This window comes from Colias eurytheme, chromosome 28 (genome assembly GCF_061535395.1).
Source record: "Colias eurytheme isolate Ceu_HAF_F1 chromosome 28, ilColEury1 Martin Lab GWU primary, whole genome shotgun sequence".
Lineage (NCBI taxonomy): Eukaryota > Metazoa > Arthropoda > Insecta > Lepidoptera > Pieridae > Colias > Colias eurytheme.
Genome location: NC_143007.1, coordinates 6,167,603 through 6,189,831, shown reverse-complemented (window position 1 = coordinate 6,189,831; position 22,229 = coordinate 6,167,603). Strand labels below are relative to the sequence as shown.

Sequence of the window (22,229 nt, the reverse complement as noted above, 5' to 3'; positions counted from 1 at the left end):
ACGAACTCCAACCACTGTCGCTAGTAAATAATAAAATCATGTTTGATATAATCATTTGTTTCATCAGGTTACTTCAAATTCATTGAACATTAGAGAGTGTATATCCAAATTTTAGATCTGTGATATAAATAAGTTATTAACAAAGTGCAAAAGACAACGACAGTGAACATAAAGCAAACAAAATGTGCAAGTGAACACGTGATAATGTCAAAGTGTAAACACAAAGAGGATGGCTCTACGAAATGACGTCATGGAGTCCAACTTCCTGCCCGCGGACACGCCGCCGATGACTGACATCGCGTACCAGCCGAAAACGGACTTGGCCATCGAATACTTTAACACTTTCAACCAAATATGCGAGAACTACCGCGACGACAGGCAAGCGGACGGCCTACGAGCCGTAGACGCGCTACGCGTAGCGCCCGATCAGCTACGCGGGCACTATGATGCGCTACGGGCGCCGTCAGATCACCTACGCGCCCCCGCGGACGGCGTGCGCGCGTCGTCCGACTCGCTGCGGCTGTCGTCGGACACGCTACGCGTTTCCTCAGAAATATTGGACGGTAGCCGCGAGTTTATAAGCACAGACTTTCAAAAAACAGAGTTTAGTGACAAAGTGTTTTTGGGAAAGGACGAGCAAGTGTTTCAGTTCGGACAGCCGGACGCCTCGGCGTTGCTGAGGCATCGCGCGAGGCGGAGGTACAATGAGGAGCATGGCCTGCCTACAGCCACCAGTCAGGAGAGCGGGGTAAGTTGAATGCAGCTATGCTGTAGCCATAGTTTTCATTCTCAGGGTTTATAAACCAATACACATCTTACAGTGTTGCGATTTTAATTGATCAATATTTTTGTATGCATCACTTTTAATATTGTTACCAATTATTATACCAAACTATAAGTAACAACTTAGATACATGTATAAATTTGAAGAGTTTTTAATAAAAAATATCTCCATCATTTGAAACATGGTATGTTCAAATCACGCAAAAGTAAATTAATTATAATGAATTCTTAGCATTATTAATTATTCTCAGTAATCCATCGAGCGCTGATAATGCCCGCAATGGGCAACAATGTGACCGCGTACCGTCTAGCTATCGGCGGTTATTTCTGTCTGTTTACGTTGTTAGTATAATTAGAAGCACTAATTCGGTGGCTCGTGGGCGGAGCGGCCGCCTTGGTGTGACTCGCGACAACACGTAGATGTGCAAACGTCGCGAGATTACATATTAGGGATGTAGTAGTCTGCACCTAAATACTGAACACTGTACTGCATTTAGATTTAGGTAGATAGTCACGTGTAACGTACTCTTACGTGGGGGAATAGATGAGTGCATTTGCCAAATTTCGCAAATTCTTTGTCATTAATATCATAATGACATTCAAGGCCTTTTCCGATAGCGGGCGTTTTATATGTTCCTCGATTAATTTCTACTTAATTCTTAGTAGTAACTATAGATTAAAAAGTTTTCAAGAATTTTACCTATGACCTAACACGTGTATTGTATATTTGTCTGTGTATTCCACTAATGGCTAGGGGTTTGACGCACTTGGTGCACTTCTCAACTTGTACACCATGCTCAAATGGTGAACTTAGCAACTTGTACACTTCTCAAATGGTACACTTCGCGACTGGTACACGTCTCAAATGGTGCACTTCGCAAATGGTGCACTTTTAGGGTTCCGTAGCCAAAATGGCAAAAACGGAACCCTTATAGTTTCGTCATGTCCGTCTGTCCGTCTGTCCGTCTGTCCGTCTGTCACAGCCGATTTACTCGGAAACTATAAGTACTACAGTGATGAAATTTGATGGGAATATGTGTTGTATGAACCGCTACAAAAATATGACACTAAATAGTAAAAAAAAGAATTGGGGGTGGGGCCCCCCATACATGTAACTGAGGGATGAAATTTTTTTTTTCGATGTACATACCCGTGTGGGGTATCAATGGAAAGGTCTTTTAAAATGATATAAAGTTTTCTAAAAAACATTTTTCTTAAAGTGAACGGTTTTTGAGATATCAGCTCTCAAAGTCGTAAAAAGTATGTCCCCCCCCCTCTATTTTTATAACTACGGGGTATAAAATTCTAAAAAAAATAGAGGTGATGCATGCTAATTAACTCTTTCAACGATTTTTGGTTTGATCAAAGTATCTCTTATAGTTTTTGAGATAGGTTGATTTAACTGTAATTTATTATATTTGCTGCTACGGAACCCTTTGTGCGCGAGCACTCGCACTTGGCCGGTTTTTATTTAAGATTAGTTGAGATTTGGAAAAATTGTGTAAAAATGAAAGAATTTTTAGTTTTGGATGTTTAATTTTTATAATTATGTCAACACAATAATAATAATTAAACTATACAGAATCACCTTAAACACTATAACATTTTGGGTCAACTACTAATGCCTTGGAAGGATGGCATCGCCGCTTAAATGCTAGAATACCTAAACATCCCACCTTGTACATGTTTGTACACAAATTAAAAATGGAAAGCAAGTATTGGGACAAGTGTGCGCTTAATATCTTATTTCACAATGTCAGAAATAACCGTAAACAGCAGGATGTGATGTTTGATCGAAAATATAAAAAACTATTACGTAAATTGGAAGACAGAAGTATTGCGGTGGAACATTTCATGAAGAAGATCACGTTTCTCCAATTATTCAAGTAATTTAATTAATAGCTATTTACTTGCTATTTACTTAATTATTAAATAGTAACAATTACAAAGTTTTACTTATTATTACTTTTACTAATTTGTTTTTAAGAAACAGGTTATGATTTAATTTAAAGCTTTTATTTAATTAGTAATAGTTAAAAGTTAAATAATAATATTACAAAGGTTATTGATATAATATGATATTATATCATATCTTTATTATGATATTTTTTTACTGTAAATCTACTTTTTTTTTGACATAATTATATTATTTTTATTATATCCGAGTCACATTTTTATTTTTGAAAAAATAAAAATGACCCAAAATGTTATAGTGTTTAAAAGGTGATTCTGTATAGTTTAATTATTATTATTGTGTTGACATAATTATATAAATTAAACATCCAAAACTAAAAATTCTTTCATTTTTACACAATTTTTCCAAATCTCAACTAATCTTAAAAAGTGCACCATTTGCGAAGTGCACCATTTGAGACGTGTACCAGTCGCGAAGTGTACCATTTGAGAAGTGTACAAGTTGCTAAGTTCACCATTTGAGCATGGTGTACAAGTTGAGAAGTGCACCAAGTGCGTCAAACCCATGGCTAGCAATAATAAGCAGTGTAAGATGTAACAGAAGCCGGCGGGTTCGCGGGAACCGTCGCTAATGGATCTCGTAACTGGATATATTCGGAATTAAATCGATCAACGATACCTTTGTACTGGAGCCGTTGTTGAGAAACTCTTGTTTTTTCCGTGTATTAAAGTAGACGATATGATAAAATACTTTGCCTGTGAGAAAAGTTTGAGTTTTTATTAATAAAGAATCGTTACTGCGTATTCTTCATCATTGGCAGTAACTTGACTCTCGCATTCTTTCGCATAGACCTTACTTTATCCGTTCCCATTCAAATATTCCTCTATTTCGCATTCATCAATTATGGTTGACAAAAAGTAACCATTCATAATTCTTACATCCTTTATTTGTATTTCAGAATTGATAAAAATTATTCAGAGGCTTACTACAGAATCGTATCAAACAGACCATATCTTAAATATTTTTTGATTTCCAATATAGACGTTGTTTCTAATTTGATACAAAAAAATATGACTATTTCCCAATTCATAATCAATCGTAAGCAAATTAATTATAGATAATATCGTAAACGTGTCAAACAATAAATTTGACAAGTACCTATCAGTGTTAGTTTCCCACGAAACCGCGAGCGAATAGAAACGATATCAAGTGTCACACAAAATATATTCTCCATCGTTGGAGACTCGGTGAGCTCACGTGGGAACGGCGATGGCCCACGAGACATGCTGTCTCACCAGCCACTAGAACTGGCTATAACTTGATTTAAACATGTATTATACAGACTCGTTTATCTTAAATATTATGTTTGATTTCTATTATCTGTGGATTTTTATGTTCCATTGATATGATTTTTGAGTAAAACCCTTTAATGATTATGTATTTAGATCCATTAGGATTCGCTCTGGATTGTTTTGTAATTCGTATATAAATTGAACTGGAAATATGAAATTATTACACAATTGAAAGTTTCAAGTAGAAGTATTCCATTTCTAGTTGTACTTTTTTTTTAATTTATACATAAACATTATTTCTTGCTCTTAATCTTTTTCTGAAGTAATGCTACTCTTACATTTATAGTGATCTTCTGTGAAATTATCCCCGGAGTTTGACGTACGTAACGTAGTGGCTTTTATTTAAACAATATTTAATGTTAACGATTATTATTGTAAATGAAACCGATATAGGTAATTTGAATAAATTAGGACCAAATAATAAAAAATATAGCAGACACAAAAATCAATGGAATAACATTATAAATTTTATTTGACCAGATGTCCCGCGTGCTCTCAAAATCCAGTTTGAATGATATCGATTTAATGCGATATTATGTTTCAAACGGAATATAAATGAGATGATATGTTATTTAACGAGTGTAAAAATACACAGTGACACAATCGCGGAGAATAAAATCGTGCATAATCCTTCTCGTAGATTGTGAGACGTGTGTTCATTGGGTGCAAGGCACGAGTGGGCGCGGGCACACTGCTCTCTACAGGCTACAGCTACGAAGCAATTCTGTGAAACATTACTGAATGTCATGAGCTCTACTCGTAATGGGCAGCGTTGGACGATTGGCAGGTTGGCAATTAGTTGTCTAAATGTCTATGATCGGCCGTCTTTGTACATGTTTATTGGTAATCGCCGTGATGACGGCAAACATCAACGATCATTTGATGGACAAACACTGCCCATAGTGAAAAGGGGCCATCACTGTTTTGAACGGTGCAGCCATTTCGTCACAAGATATTGACGGTACAGCAGATTTAGCGCATAATATGATTACAGTCTTGTTGATAAAGCTCAGCTGCAAACATGTTTACTGCGAAATGGCCCAATCGAAACGAGATTAAGTATTGTTTTGTTTTGTCGAACGATTTCGATTCTGTATGCGATACAACAGTGTCGTCGCTTCAACTGATAAACGTTATCATAGAAAGTTTCTGGTTCCAAAATTCTTAGTAAACATAGATTAGATGATTATATCGAATTTTAAATACAGGTGTATCTTGATTGATATCAAATGATAGTGCGGAGAAGAATTTACTTAAATTATTTATTGTTGATAATGCGCTTTTAAAGTTATTAGGGATTACTATAAGATGTTGGAATTCGAATTTTATTTGATATGTCTTCTAACCTCGCTGCTATATGGAAATAAATAATAAGATCAACAATATGTAACTAAAGTTATAGGAAACGAGGAAGTGCATGTAAATCAAGAGTCGAGAGAAATGTGCTATAATTGCAAGTTTGTGCGTAAGTAATCGATAAATGTAGGAAGCTAGCTATTCATCGTCGCAAATTATAATATTGGAGCAACTACGATATGACATCATCCGATTGTGTATTGCTAATTAGAAATCGATATTTTAACTAATTTAAATTAATATAATTTATTGCATAAATTATCACACATTTGATATAGCTAATATCTGACCAGTGTCTATGTCTATGATAAAATGGTACAAGAAAATGTTAATATAATACACTTAGTAGAAAAGCAGTCGCGCTAATTTTTGGGGATATTCTGTTGAAGGATAATATACTGTCTGATTTCTTACTTGGGTAAAGTTATAATTCACACGATCCTGAATGGGATGGCATTGTTCATAATAAATATCCAGTATAAATAAAACTATTTTCTGAGGTTTGTTTAACCGCTGTCTCCAGTGACGTAGGGAGCGGTAGGAAGATGTGTCGGCACTGGGCAGGAAACAGTGCGCGGGCGTCGCGTCGTCACGGGCACCGCGGGAGCGCCGCGCCGGATCTGTGATTCATGCGTGTTATTGTTTTTTAAACGACGCTTTCTTTGAACGAGTGATCTTTACCAATGAATGTACATATTTGAATTGATAACTAATAGTTGGATAGTCAAGGTCCGTGTATGGCAATTGGCGAGTATTTTATTAGTTCATGTGTTGTTCTGATCCATAAGCTACATCATTGCCGAGTAATATCAAAATCCGTTCAGTGGGTTTTGCGTGAATGAGTAACCATCATCCATCCAAGCCCACCAATTTTCGCATTTATAGTATCAAGTAGGATTGTGGTATCGGCAAACATTGGTGCAATACGTTTTGATACAAAGAGACGCGATGCTTGAGTCACGCCGTTATATGTATTATCATATTTATAGATTCGGGATTAATATCTTAAGTGTGTTCAGAGTTGCCTTCGCGTGAACCGAGCCGAGTTCGGACTTCAGAGCGGAGTCGTTCGGGGAATTTTATGTTGTTTTTTATAGCGCTCCGAGATAACTAGCGTGACGTCAACGTTTAATTGGAAATTGTGAAGTACTGATCGCGATCGTTATAGACTTTGTTGTTGTTAAATGTTAGAAAAACAGATTTTGGGTGAGGTCCCATTCCTACTACAGGGTGGATGCATTTTACATCTGTTTTTCACTAGTGGTAAAAGTTCATAACATGACTTACCTAATTTCTTGTTCCTCTACGTTTAATTTACATCATACTTCATATTGCTTCCGGACAGTTGTATTCCGTTGTATCCGGACATTTCTCACAGAGCGTTCCCCAACGTTTCCGTACGGACACAAGTCGTTACACAGTGTAGGGTCATTAGCTCGACCCAATAATAAAGTAGATCGGTAAAGCACATGTGAAGTGCTCCAGTAAGGAATTTGAGACGACTTGATATTTAACTTTTAATTTAAACTAGATTTCCGCCCGCGGCTTCGCCCGCGTTTTCAAAGGAAAACCCGCATAGTTCCCGTTCCCGTGGGATTTCCGGGATAAAACCTATCCTATGTGTTAATCCAAGTTACCCTCTATATGTGTGCTAAATTTCATTGTAATCGGTTCAGTAGTTTTTACGTGAAAGAGTAACAAACATCCATACAAACTTTCGCCTTTATAATAGTAAGTATTAAGATTAAGATTAATTTGTGACAAATTATTAATTGACTTTTGTTCGACGTCCGAGTCGATTATGGAAAACTTGTGCAATATTTTGTATGATTATTTTTAGGGATTAGGCTGGCCAATAGGGATTTAAATTAGCCAAGTATGTAAGCGTTGTACTAAGCCGCTCGCCCGCAGCCTTATGTAGCGCCACGTTACATACAGTACCGTGCTAACTAATTGGTACAATATAATATACATAAATAAATCGTCATTACGAAAAATGTTCACATTTACAATAGAAATTGGACATTAAATCACGTCAATACATGCGTTTACAATGCGTTTTACACGTAAATGACTTTTATGTATGTTTGTAGTTAGGTAGATTGAAATATCTCTAAGATTGTTTGAATTAAAAATATTGTATTAGCTAATTGCAAGTCACGTTTCGTAAAATATACTGATTCATACTTTGCTATTTTATCAACGAAAAAAGTATGATAACTTAAAAAAATAAATAATTTCACTAATCATGAAATGGATAAATGTTATTGTTCCTTGAATTAGTTTATGAAGAACCTTCGTACATTTTAGATTATTTTAATAACTTGTAAAATTGAGTTGTCGTGTGTGTTGGCCAGCAGTGGACAGTAATAATAAGTGCAATTAGCTCTCGTTGAACCGATTTCCTGTGCAAGTCTACGTGTGTGATGTATTCAGACATGGTACGAAACCCCTAACACGACTGTGACGATAGATTAATAGTCCATTGAATGAGTCCCTCCAAGGGGGGTCTAGAGTGCGTGAGTTAGTAACGTAAGATGTTTCTTCGGAAACATGTCAAGAGTCCCTAGGTAATAAACATACTAAAACCCCGGGACACTAGGAGGAGCCCCGGAGTGGGGGGAGGGGGGGAATGGGTCCATTTTTTCATTTTTCACTTAAATCTCAAAAACGGTACATGTTAGAGAAAAACTTTCAAGGAAAAGTTTAAAGGCCATAAAATTATCTACAAGTTGTACCTAAATCATTTTTTCCTATATCCTACAGTTTCTGAGTTATACGCAGTAAAAAATGATTTTGGCTCAAACAATTTCCCCATACCGATCAAAAAATATTTCTTTCTTACGAAAAACTCAAATTTGCAACTTGTGACCGGTACTGATAGATTGCTCTTAATTAGGTCTATAATTGGTAAAATAAATACCTTCCTCCATGGAAGCCTTTAGGAGGAATCGATTGTCAAAATATTATATTAGGGCAGTTTGAGTTACTGAACTTGATCTTTTTATTTTTTTCTTCCAAAAAACTCAAAAGTGCAACTTGTGACCGGTACAGATACATTGCTCATAATTAGGTCTATCATTGATAAAAATACCAGATTCCACCACGGAGGCGTTTACGGGGAATTGAATTTTATCAGGGTAGTTACGATACTTGAACTTTTTATTTTTTTTCTTCCAAAAAACTTAAAAGTGCAACTTGTGACCGGTACAGATAGATTGCTCATAATTAGGTCTATCATTGGTAAAATAAACACATTCCTCCATGGAAGCCTTTAGGAGGAATCGATTGTCAAAATATTATATTAGGGCAGTTTGAGATACTGAACTTGATCTTTTTATTTTTTTCTTCCAAAAAACTCAAAAGTGCAACTTGTGACCGATACTGATAGATTGCTCTTAATTAGGTCTATCATTGATAAAAATACCAGATTCCACCACGGAGGCGTTTACGGGGAATTGAATTTTATCAGGGTAGTTACGATACTTGAACTTTTTATTTTTTTTCTTCCAAAAAACTCAAAAGTGCAACTTGTGACCGGTACAGATAGATTGCTCATAATTAGGTCTATCATTGATAAAAATACCAGATTCCACCATGGAAGCATTTACGGGGAATTGAATTTTATTAGGGTAGTTAGTTAAAAAGTTCAAGTATCGTAACTACCATAATAAAATTCAATACCTCCTAAACGCCTCCATGGTGGAATCTGGTTTTTTTATCAATGATAGACCTTATTATGAGCAATCTATCGGTACCGGTCACAAGTTGCACTTTTGAGTTTTTTGGAAGAAAAAAAATAAAATGTTCAAGAATCGTAACTACCCTAATAAAATTCAATTCCCCGTAAACGCCTCCGTGGTGGAATCTAGTATTTTTATCAATGATAGACCTAATTATGAGCAATCTATCTGTACCGGTCACAAGTTGCACTTTCGAGTTTTTTGGAAGAAAAAAATAAAAAGATCAAGTTCAGTAACTCAAACTACCCTAATATAATATTTTGACAATCGATTCCTCCTAAAGGCTTCCATGGAGGAATGTGTTTATTTTACCCATTATAGACCTAATTAAAAACAATCTATCAGTACCGGTCACAAGTTGCACTTTTGAGTTTTTTGGAAGAAAAAAATAAAAAGATCAAGTTCAGTAACTCAAACTACCCTAATATAATATTTTGACAATCGATTCCTCCTAAAGGCTTCCATGGAGGAATGTGTTTATTTTACCAATTATAGACCTAATTAAGAGCAATCTATCAGTACCGGTCACAAGTTGCACTTTTGAGTTTTTTGGAAGAAAAAAAATAAAAAGTTCAAGTATCGTAACTACCCTGATAAAATTCAATTCCCCGTAAACGCCTCCGTGGTGGAATCTGGTATTTTTATCAATGATAGACCTAATTATGAGCAATCTATCTGTAACGGTCAGAAGTTGCACTTTTGAGTTTTTTGGAAGAAAAAAATAAAAAGATCAAGTTCAGTAACTCAAACTGCCCTAATATAATATTTTGACAATCGATTCCTCCTAAAGGCTTCCATGGAGGAATGTGTTTATTTTACCAATTATAGACCTATTTAAGAGCAATCTACCAGTACCGGTCACAAGTTGCACATTTGAGTTTTTTGGAAGAAATAAATATTTTTTGATCGATTGATGTGGAAATTGTTTGAGCCAAAATCATGTTTTACTGCGTATAACTCAGAAACGGTAGGATATAGGAAAAAATGAGTTAGGTACAACTTGTAGATAATTTTATGGCCTTTAAACTTTTCCTTGAAAGTTTTTCTCTAGCATGTACCGTTTTTGAGATTTAAGCGAAAAATGAAAAAATGGACCCATTCACCCCCTCCCCCCACTCTGGGGCTCCTCCTAGTGTCCCGGGGTTTTAGTATGTTTATAACCTAGGGACTCTTGACATGTTTCCGAAGAAACATCTTACGTTACTAACTCACGCACTCTAGAACTTTTTATTCAATGGACTATAACTGTAGTTGTAACAATAATTTCTCAATTAAAATGAGAGTGTTGCAGGCCGCCTGCTTTCCACAGCTAAAGCATGAATATTATAAAATTGAACATGAATTTTTGTGTAAAGAAATAAATATGTGAGGAATACGTTTCATTTATTTTAGCACATTAACGTATCACAGCATGAGTCGTGTCACGTGTGTGGACTTCAAACTGAATTTCTTAAATGATTGAACATTCAGGCAAATATTAAACATAAAAAGATTGAAATTGTGATAACAATGGATTGAATCATGTTTCAGCAATCCATGATCCGACCAGATTGTCGCAGTGGATTGAGAATAGTGATTGATGCTTTTAAGAATGTCGCACTTAATTAGATTCGCGCTTCGTGCATATAACGGGTTAATTAGTGCTCAAATGTGTAATAATTCTATACTAGGCAAATGTTATTTGGAGAATGTATAGCCAAAACACTTGGTAACAAACAAATGCTTTAAAGTTGGATTCACGTGTTCGTCACGCTCAGAATAAAGTTATCTCCATAGACAACGATTATCCATATCAGCCACAAGTCCAATATAGCTGTAACTGATTAGTGCGGCGGTGACTAAGTGCGTCGCTTGCGCAACGTGATCTGTGAACCATTTCGATATACCGCGCTGTTTTTGGTGCTGCGCAGACAACGGCAATTGTACTTTCGCCAGAACTATCCGTGGCGTAACATAGATTCGACAAATGTGCACTAACTATTGGAAATCTGAGTGCAAATCTGCGGAGTCTAGATAGAGCAATATTAAAACTATGAGAGAATGGTTTAAAACTAGGTATAGTAAAATATACCTAGGATGATTGGGATATAAATGTATCTACTATCTACTATCTAGATTTGCTTGATTATTGAATATAATTTGACAATAGAAATAAGTTAACAGTGAAAGAACCTCATAACTTTATGTACCTTGATGATCTATGTTTGATAGATCAGACCAACTCGCAATTTTGTTTTAGATCTTTCGTTTAAACGTGTTCACTTGACCATCTTCAGAAGCTAACAATGTATTTGTCTGCAATTCCAGTACGGCAGCGATGAGTTCGGGCACGACTCGCCCAGCCGGTACGCGTCGCCGAAGGGCGCCGGCGCGGGCGCCGCGTACCAGGAGCCGTACTACGGCGGCGAGTGGGGCGCCGGCTACTACCAGCCGCCGCCCTACCACCACGACCCCTACGCGACCTCGCCAGGTAACACACACACACACACTAACACGCTTTGCAATGCAGGATCAGATGCAGTTAAGAAGTGAACTGAACATATGTAATAAGAAAAATAATGATTTCATTAAAACAATTCGAAGATACTATTCAAGCGGATTAGCGCCACCTATTGATTATATTTTATAAACATACACGTCATTTCACTAATCAGGAAGAAAATTTTACGTGTTATAAAGTAAAACTAAGTACCCCCAAATGGGATAATGAAAGATTAGATTAGATTTCGTTTCGGTATCAAATTAAATTCAAATCAATTGATACATGTTTTTTATACAAAAATGTAATATATCCTAGACATTACTCCTAAAAGAAATGTCATATACTATGTAGTCTGTATAGGTTCTCTTTATATTGCATTTTGCACGCCTCATAAGCGAAGCGTTGAGGTGGGTACTACTGTCACTTCGCGCAAAACATCTGATTTTTCAAACTTAAAATGTCTTTATGTATCATACATTGCACTTGTAAGATAATACATACACACACATATTAAGAAAAAACACTAATTTTAACGTTCATGACATTTTTGATGTCATTTTTGTTATTTAAACTAGTTAAAAAACAGTTTAAAAAAGTTCTGTCTTGGACGTCCGTGTGTCTGTATGTGCGGATCCTTTTTCTTGTTAACACGATAGCGACCGAAATACTTTACTAATCGAGTCTTTTTTTTTCTCTTACGCTTGAGTATGCTCAGGAATAGAACCCTTTCATTTTTCAGGGTCTGATTCGATGTGGTTTAATTGTTATTAAATAAACAAAAATAATAATTAATAAATATTTATTAAAAAAAAATTATGAGGCGTGCACTTTTGGATTTTCCAAATTATTTTAAACTACCCGCATTCTCAGTAATATGGTTGACAATGACGGAATGACCAAAGCAAAAAGCTAAAACTAGACGTGCATGAGATCATTTTTAGAGCATTATATCATCATAATGGATTGTCTATATTAAATAGAAACCAACACGGTTTCTACTTAACTCATAGCAGTACAGAACGGCCTCGAATTTCTTTTGTTAATTTTATGGGTTAGTGTACATATACTGCATAGTGAAGATAGGATTGATTACATGACGACGGTGACGTTTCAAAATAACAATTGAATTAACTGACACATGTATGTGTGTTCGTTTCCAGGTATAGGCGCGGGCGCCGGGGCGGGCGAGGCGGGCGCGGCGGGCGGCGCGGAGCTGCCGCTGCCGCCGATGTCGTCGTTCCGCGCCGCGGCGCCGGTGCACTCGCCCACCGACGCCATGCTCGTCGCCAAGCCCACCATGCAGCCGGTGAGTGCCGGCAATCATATATAGAGCACTAGCTTTCCGCCCGGGGCTTCGCACGCGTTTTCAAAGAAAAACCCGTTCCCGTAGGATTTCCGGGATAAAACCTATCCTATGTCCTTTCTCGGGTATCAAAATATCTCTATACCAAATTTCATGCAAATTGGTTCAGTAGTTAAGGCGTGCTTGAGTAACAGACAGACAGACAGAGTTACTTTCGCATTTATAATATTAGTATGGATTTCATTAAAGAAACGAATCTTAAATGGCGGCGCTTATCATTCCCTCTCGCTTACACACGGCCGTACGGCATGCAAAAAAATAGGGAAAATTAAAATCACTAAAAAATATTTGATTTTCCCTATAATACTTTTTATCATAAATTTACAATGACAATTAAGTATGTATTTGCGATAGTAAATAATGTTTTATTTGAATTTGACAAAATATGTTCTTTGGAAAAAGTTGTTCAATTTTATGGGCTCATTACAAGTACATAATATTATGGGGATTTTGTTGCATTCTGTATACGTAAATATGATAATTCATAATATAAATACACAAGTACCATAACAAAGAAGTTTGTCAATAAACAATTTGAAATAATTAATAAAATCATTATTCATTTAAATTATTTTTATTTTCTTTTTTACTGATCCTACCATATGTCAGTGTCAGCTTTGGCCGCCATTGAAGATTCTTTTCTTTAATGAAACGCGTTATACACTCGTACTCGTATAGATTTGTTGAAGGCGTTTGATTGTGTTGTATATAGCTATTGTGCTGTCTAGTTGCTTCGTTTCGGGCAATTTTGTTTGACATTCTAAATAGCAATAGTTCTATTGAAATATAGTATCAGGGTTACAGCAGTAATATCGCTATACATTATTTTAATCTATTTTAAATATGACACTTATAAGGGGTGCTTAAGGGTAACGAACTGGGACCATTTTTTTTTCTTTAAGGTAATGATGATGATAATTATCATCATCATTAAAAATTAGTATGTCAGTGAATAAATAAAAAGTATAATTGTCATTTTCTTCATTTATATCATTTCAGTGGTGATAAAAAAATATTCTTCTTGTTTTTTTCTTAATTAACACTTTCAAGTTGTTGTCTACACTTTCTGAATAAACTTTCTTTGAATGCAAGAGTGTGTTGCGCGCAGATGTACGCGGGGGGCGCGGGGGGTGTCGGGGTGGGGGGCGGCGTGGTGGGGGGCGCGGGGGGCGTGGCGGGAGGCGCGGGGGGCGAGGCGGCCAGCCTGTCGTCGTACGGCTCGTCGCCCTCCACGCCCGTGCACTCGCCGCCGCCGCTGCACGCGCGCCTCTACCCGCTCAAACACGCGCACAATGGACAGGTGAGAGGAGAAGAAAAGAGAAAGACTTAAGATTAAATATATCTATGTTCGAAATAGTGGAAAACGCTGTAGATATTTGGGAAGCACGAATATAAATGATTATATAATGTAGTAACAATAACAATTTATTTCAATGAAATACGTTTCCATTATACGATCCATTGAGGGTAGTCAATGTAATAGTTTCATAATAGTAACTGTCTTGAAAGCTAGATATTATATCTATGAGGGTACTTGCTGTATGGTCATATTTTTTAATGTAGCCTCATAGGCTCATATGTTGACTCCTGTTATCCACTTAGTTGGATACAGTATATTTACAGTGTAGTGTCACGTTCCAGGGTACGAGTTGGGTGGGCGCGGGCGTGTCGCCGCCGCCGGGCGCGGGCACGCCGCACGGGCCGCACACCCCGCACGGCTCGCACGGCACGCACCCCGCGCACACCGCACACGCACAGCACGCGCCGCTCGCCGGCGTGCTGCCCAACGGCCACCACGTGGCGGTGTACCCGCCGCCTGTCATGGTGAGGGACGCACATACACACACACACACAAACAGATACAAGTGGGTAGTTGGCTAGATTGGACAATGAAATATAGGAATTGGAATAGGGAGGGGATTTAGTTAATTGGGTGGGGAAGAGTTAGAGGTTCTTGTAGAAGTAGATTATGTTGAAGAGCTATTAGGAGATGTTAATAATATTAACATCTCCTAATACTACATATTATGTAGTTTTAAAGTAGATGATGGTAAAACTTAAACAATTATAATAGGGATCGAGAAAGTTATAATTGAATAATTTTTAGAAGTTTGGGGAGTGTAGGTACTGAGAATATAATTAGAGGTCATTTGACTTATTACTGTACATTTTCTGGCATGAACTCGCATGGATGTTAACTAATTTTGTTTTATCATTTTTGCCAGTTTAGTTCCTTTTTTTTTTCAATTTTAACTTATTGTGTTTTGAGATGATACAGTAAGAAATGAAAGACTACAATGAAATTTTAAATAACAAATAATGTTTCACGCAATGCGTAAGTATCCATCATTCGTTAAGTCTTTTATTTCTTATGTATCTTTTACTGAATTAATACATTAAAATTTAACTTTATTTGAAAATGTGATACAATGAATACGTAATGAAGAACTGTTTCTCAAATCTGATTGAAATAAGTCTAAAAATAAAGTTGACTCACACATGAGTATTGTTGAATCACATTTCGTTTTGTGTGTTTTATTTTTTAATTTGTTGTGTATATAAGACGGCTTGGAGCTTGCCTTTGTGTGTTCCTTACATATTGTTTTAGTGTTTTTTCGTAGTTTAGTTTTGTAGTTAGTAAATCCGAAACCGAATAGCGTAGACTTAAATACTTTTTTTCTTGAATTTTGAGCTCGAAAAAAGATTTTTGTCTTTGCTTTGATGTTTTTTAAGAAGTTAAGGTATGTTTTACTTATTGAGGAAACTTGCAGAGGGTAATAATTATTATCGATGTAGCTTTTTAGACCTCATTATGACTGAAATCGTATTACAGAAGACCTTTATCGGCTATACTTCTATCTGTATTTTGGTTGTTTCTTTTTCGTATAAATTTTCCCAACGCATAGAAATTTTCCGGTTGTATAAAAATTTTCCTGGCTTATAGAATTTTTCCTGACGTATAGCAATTTTCCTGGCTTATAGAAATTTTCCAGCTTATAGAAATTTTCCCGACTTATGGAAATTTTCCTGACTTATACAACTTTTTCCTGACTTATCGTAATTTTCCCGACTTATGGATTTTTCCTGGCGTATAGAAATTTTCCTGACGTATAAAAATTTACCTGTCATCGAAATTTTCCTGGCGTATATAAATTTTCCTGACGTATAGAAATTTTCCTGGCGTATATAAATTTTTCTGACGTATAGAAATTTTCCTGGCGTATAGAAATTTTCCTGGCTTACAAACATTTTTCTGACTTATACAAATTTTCCTTATCTATATAAATTTTCCTGACGTATAGAAATTTCAAATTTTCCTTGTTTACAGAAATTTTCCTGGTGTATAGAAATTTTCCTGACGTATAGAAATTTTCCTTGTTTATATAAATTTTCCTGGCGTATAAAAATTTTCCTTTCTTATGGAAATTTTCCCGACTTTTGTTGTTTTATTTCAAGTGAACACCCATAGAATTTTGTCACGAGCCGCCTCTGTTCAGTATATTATGTAGTTACGATCAGTTGAAATTCATCATCTATTACGCTGCTAGCCTTTTTGTTTGATTAATAAGAGTATACGATTTACGTTCTTCATAAGAACTATTATCATATATTTAGAGGCGAATAGATTTGAGGCTTGCTATGTGGTATTATCGCAATCATCTGTTCTTTCGATTAGGTTTGTCGTCCCGTGTTTAGAGATCGTTATAAACCTGCCTGATTTGAACTTCGTTACGTAGTTTTGGATCCATAAATAGTCCAGATATGTAGTTAGGGTCGCCAGTATTTTCGGTTAGAATGATTGATTAGCTTGCGGCGGTATAGTTGGACTCGTTGGTGTGAGGGCTGTGCCTCGCTAGGCCGCCCGTCACACGGCGCTAGGGGTGGTAAGGTTCGCACAAAGGCAAGCGGTGTGCGCGGTGTCTGAGCGGTCGGTGTGCGGTGTGCAGGGCGGCGGCGCGGAGCAGCGCCAGCTCGACGAGGCGATGGTGTTCCTGCGCGAGCACAGCGACGTCGGCGTCAGTGCGGTAAGGACACACTACTCGTGCACTTGAATTTTGCAACTTTGATAGTTTATTATAAAAGCTGTCAAAGTTCTAAAAGGCCGTTTTGAAGGGAGAGATGACGTGATTACTTCAAAAAATTGATTTTTAATGATTGGCGAATATTTTGGGGAAATTAAATAATAGGGAGGTAAAAGGTTTGCGAAAAGGTAAAGTGTTAGAAAAAAGTTGAGTGATCGCTATCTGCATGAGTGTAAAAATAGATGTGGCATGGAATCGCTTCGTTTTATAGTTTTGCCTTAACGAAATATATCTTTGTAAATTAAATTCTCGATCTCATAATTATTTTACACCGTTTTAAACGTTCTCGCGCTATATAGGTTCGTTTTGTATCGAAATGAGAGTATATGTCATGTACCGTGCGCAGGGCGCCCGCATGGAGGAGCGGCTGGACGACGCCATCAACGTGCTGCGCAACCACGCGGAGGCGCCCGACCTGTTCCCGCAGGACGCCCACCAGCCCGGTACGTGCTCGCCTCACTGCTTTACATGCAAACATTATAATTCACAGTCATTGTTATTTTTTATTCCATCAGTTTTTTTAGAATTGTTCAATGTTTTTTTATCATTATTGTTTTATTTCTAGCGAGTCTACCGATAAAAATGTTATTTTTGTATTTTCACGACAGGTATTATAATATATTGTACATGAGATATCTAAATACTGTAAGGATGGCCGTATCGAAGCTGACACCGCCGTGTTGGCGCGTGTCGGTCAAACTCGGCCGACAGTGACACAGTTGTAAGGTCGCACGGCGTGTGTGTGCGCGTCTGTGCATTACCCATTACTGTTACACACTTACTCTTAATTATTTGTGTTTTCTGTTCATTAATTTGCATACAATTAATGTTGGAAACTACGTTACCTGCAACACAAACAAAAACGAAATTTGTATTGTACAGTAGTATTTGATGTTAAAATTTTTATTGCGTACATTTGGAAAAGAGTTGAAGAGATTTGAATAAAGAGTAAAAATAACATTTGATTTAATTTGCTTCAGCGGCGACTCGGTTGGGCGGCCTCTCACACTTACAGCCGGAGCCTGTCAAATTAGAGCGACATCTATTGCCCAATACTAGTGAGTGTTTACTTATTCACTTGGTTCTATTCGTTTCAATTAGTTACATTTTTTTTTATTATAACCACTCATAAGTAAATTTTGTAATGGAAATTTTATCTGGATAGTTTACAAAGTTTTAAGAAGCGCTGTTTTTACAATTTAGGAATATTTTCTAGTTAATGATTACTTCAAAGTTAAAAGCCTGCAATACTGGTTTGTTTCGGTCAGGGGCTCGTTTGCGACAAGCCTAAATAAAAGCTAAAAATTGGTTATCTGTAAAGTCGGTTTACTGACGATAGTTGAACGTGACAACGTCCGATTGTGCTTCTTTGTCGCTCGTTCCGCGCTCTCGCACGCGCTTCAAGCCTTACATGGAACGCCTCAGAGCGAGGTAACGCCGCATGAGTCATGTTTTTTCGTGCGTGTAGCCGGCTTTATCGAATTATAAGACGTCGTCACGTCAAAAAAGATCGTTATCGTCGTGAGTGATTGTAAGTTGTATAACGCGTATGTATGTGTTACAGAGAAGCGCAAGGAGCCGCCGGACTCGGGCGTGGACTCGAAGCCGTCCTCGTCGGGCTCCGACCCGCTCGCCGGCAAGCCGCCCTCCGCCAAGCGATCGCGCCGATAGTGAGTGCATACAGACACGTACACAGAACATGTAACGCACTAAACATACCGCACACTACGCATAGCGCACTTCACACTATACTTCACTAACACGCACACTTCTGTATACACACACACACACACTGCAGTACGCACCATACAGAAACATGCAGACAGACTGCAGTTCACTCACGCCCACTACTCACTTTAGTAGATTATATCACATAGTATGACACTTTACAAAAAGACACAAATAAGTATATACACATTGTAAAGTAACTAGCAACAATACACCATTGGATAGCATTGCATATTAAAAAAATACATCAAACAATACTGTACACATAACATACATACTTAAAATCAGTAAAGATATAATATCACACTACACGCAATGATACACTGTAATGCATATTACAGCACACCAGACTATGCACTACTTACTCATATAACACTACACTTCACGTTACTTTGTGACACTGTACTTTCATTGTATGTTCAACTTTATAATTATGTATGTAAAGTAAGGAACTATTGAACCGTTTTATTTGTTTACTCGATACAATTTTACTGTTACGATTTACACACTTTAACTTTAGTTAATAAATATTTGTAAAGTTTAATAAAAATAAGTGATAAAATAGTGTGATGGGTTCATGTAATTGTTTTTAAACCACCCTATTTTGTATTTTTTCTTAAGAATTTGAAATAATCCATTTGGGGTAATCAATAAAATGGTTGCTTAGGTATTTTTAAGAGCTACAGACTCGTTCATAATAAGCTTTTATAAACGTCATTTGTTAATTAGCTCAAAAGCACCAAGGTACATAAGTTACACTACTATGATGATGTTTCGTTTTGGGACGGGATAATTACTAACACTCAAACTAGTATGTATCTTGGTAATTTATGCGCAACACCCGCCAGATTAGATTAAATTATCTGGATTACAATAAAATGCAAAGCATTCTATTTAAATATATAAAACTGTTAAGATTATGTGTTGGGGGGTCGATAATGATGTGTAAAGTGCATTGAGATAATATTACTACGTACGGAGGAGACACCACGAACAAAATCTGTGTGCCATTTTTTTGCTCTAACTAAGTTTTAAAAATTATTATCTAGTTAGGTACTTACCGATGAAAGTTATTCCTTTGCACTTTTCCGTATTATTTGTATTATTTGTGCAATATCGTAACACACACGAAGGCATATTTGATGCGTTTCATTTTAAAACAAATAAAAAATGAGCGTGCAGTTACGCCATATGGCGTATGTTGAGCGGAACATAAGTGATATAGGCGGTGTCGTCTCCATATGTATATCTCAACGGTAAAGTGGCACAAAGTGCACCGGTTGCGCTACTGTAGTGTAGTGGGGGGGTGTAGAGTGTGGGGAGTGTGGCAATGTATCGCTAACGTGCGCGCAGTGTGGCCGGCAGCTGCTCGTCGGCGGACGAGGACGAGCTCGACCCCGACGCGAAGGCGGCGCGCGAGCGCGAGCGGCGCCAGGCCAACAACGTGCGCGAGAGGTACACACACACACACAGAGAGCGGTATCCGCTATCTATACTGTAGGACATAAGAGATATAATCGCGTGCCATCGGGATACCGCTACCCGCGGCGGTAGCGGATACCGCTCTAATCTGAACGAGCCTTGATGAGTAACGAGGTATAGATAGGTTACCGACACGGCACACTAACGCAAACGCGAATAGACGTCACAGTGAGATTGCATTTTTTGATTGTCGTGAGTGAAAAAGAGATTAATTGAAAAAAATGCAGGTTAATTACCACATTTCGACTGCCAAAAGGCTTATAACCTATCTACACCTTTTTACTTTTAATTGCCTGTAAACATATTGTGTGTTCGTGCTTTTCTCACATTTCCGATTTCCCAAACAAAATTCCAACACAAAAATCCTGCAACATCCTTTAACACTTTCGAAAACCACAGTTCTCACAAACTTCCAATAGAAACACCCCTAACATTACTAAAACAGATAAAAGCCCGACTCTCCTATATTTCAAATCCTCCAACCTTTTACTGGTATATATGAATTTATTCGCAAAATTTATTTTTTAATAATACAATAATGTTATTAATAAAAAATAAATTTTGCGAATAAATTCATTTCATTTCATTCATTAAAAATAAGTTTCCCCCAAATTTCCCACACACCCTTAAACCGCAAATCTGTCGCCTCACGGGAAAGGCTTGGCGAATCATACAATACAATATGAACAAATAATGAATAATTTTTAGGTAACTTTCGCTTGTTACTCTTTAATTGCAACGCAATGAATCGCCAAGTCTTCACCTCGTCTCGCTTTTTGCATCCATATATTGATATAAAATATTACAATTATGTATTCATTCATATTCTCGAAATAATAACAACTAAGGCATTTTATACCCATATATCAATTGGTATTTTTTGTTATATAATTCATATAAATAATTTAATTCTAATACGATTATGAATTATTTAACAATATGATAGTGTATTTGGCTATTTTACAACTTAATTTGTCAACAACTGCAACAAGAGAATAACGATTATAATACGTTGCAAAAAACCTATTAATGGTGACAAAGTAACATTTTTAATAGCGTTATACACTATTGTTTATTGCTTATAGTATTAATGAATATCAAAACTGACTTCTAATCTCATTTTTATGATCCCTTTGTATGTTTTCACAAATAATATTATTTTATAAACTACTACATGTATAAAATGTGTTTCCTAACAAAATTCCAGCTTACCATCATTCTAACAACTTGGGTCACAGTATATGTTTTTAAATATATTTTTTCCATTTTTGTTTGTTTGTTTGCTTATTAGGTTCAAGGTGAGTGATGTTTAAACGGATACGTGGTTATATATTATATATGACGAAAGTAGCAAGAAGTCGAAAATATTTCAAAATAAGAACGGAACATAACGGTTGACAAATCACGAGCGAGTCGCGTAATTGTTAAAAATATATACTTATGTCGTTACTAACTCTCATATCATACGCTAATGTGTGTGTATGTCTGTGCTTGGCCGATTGGGATGGTGTTTTATACAAACAGTAGGTTATTTTACACAATATAGGTGTCGGCTGCTCTCGCTCGCGCGCTGCCTTCCACTAAGAGGTAAATATTGGATGGTATTATTTTGTAGCATAATTTTTATTTAAATAAATTTTAAACGTCGCGTCGTTGGTTCATTCATCGATAAGTACCCATCACACTATTTTTACGCTAAAATAAATTTATCTTCACATTAATAAAATCGCAAATTCAATCGATTACCATGTTTATTTGAGTTATTACTTACAATATTAAAATTAATGTTTTTCAATTTATCGAATCAAAGCATATCACTATACGTATAAACTGATTCGTTTTATTGAATCTTTAGTTATCTTTTTCTCTTAAACTACTGAACGGAATGACGAAATTTCACTTTAACAAAAATCTCATCCAAACCGGTCCCATGTAAGTAGTTA

At 36.6% G+C, this 22,229-nt stretch overlaps 1 protein-coding gene across 4 annotated transcripts in view; it reads left to right on the top strand.

Annotated features, from left to right (window-relative positions):
* The window catches only part of da (transcription factor daughterless), a 35,648-nt gene that overhangs the window by 10,754 nt on the left and 2,665 nt on the right, over positions 1-22,229 (top strand). For 3 of the 4 annotated variants that reach the window (XM_090117367.1, XM_090117369.1, XM_090117368.1), the window contains exons 2-11: positions 68-748; positions 11,457-11,619; positions 12,792-12,937; positions 14,103-14,294; positions 14,636-14,818; positions 16,942-17,019; positions 17,423-17,519; positions 18,057-18,134; positions 18,641-18,746; positions 20,158-20,259. In XM_090117367.1, coding sequence (XP_089973493.1) covers positions 230-748; positions 11,457-11,619; positions 12,792-12,937; positions 14,103-14,294; positions 14,636-14,818; positions 16,942-17,019; positions 17,423-17,519; positions 18,057-18,134; positions 18,641-18,746; positions 20,158-20,259 — 1,664 coding nt within the window. In that variant the 5' untranslated portion in view covers positions 68-229. The remainder of the gene's footprint in view (positions 1-67; positions 749-11,456; positions 11,620-12,791; positions 12,938-14,102; positions 14,295-14,635; positions 14,819-16,941; positions 17,020-17,422; positions 17,520-18,056; positions 18,135-18,640; positions 18,747-20,157; positions 20,260-22,229) is intronic. The other variant, XM_090117370.1, reaches the window with a different exon arrangement.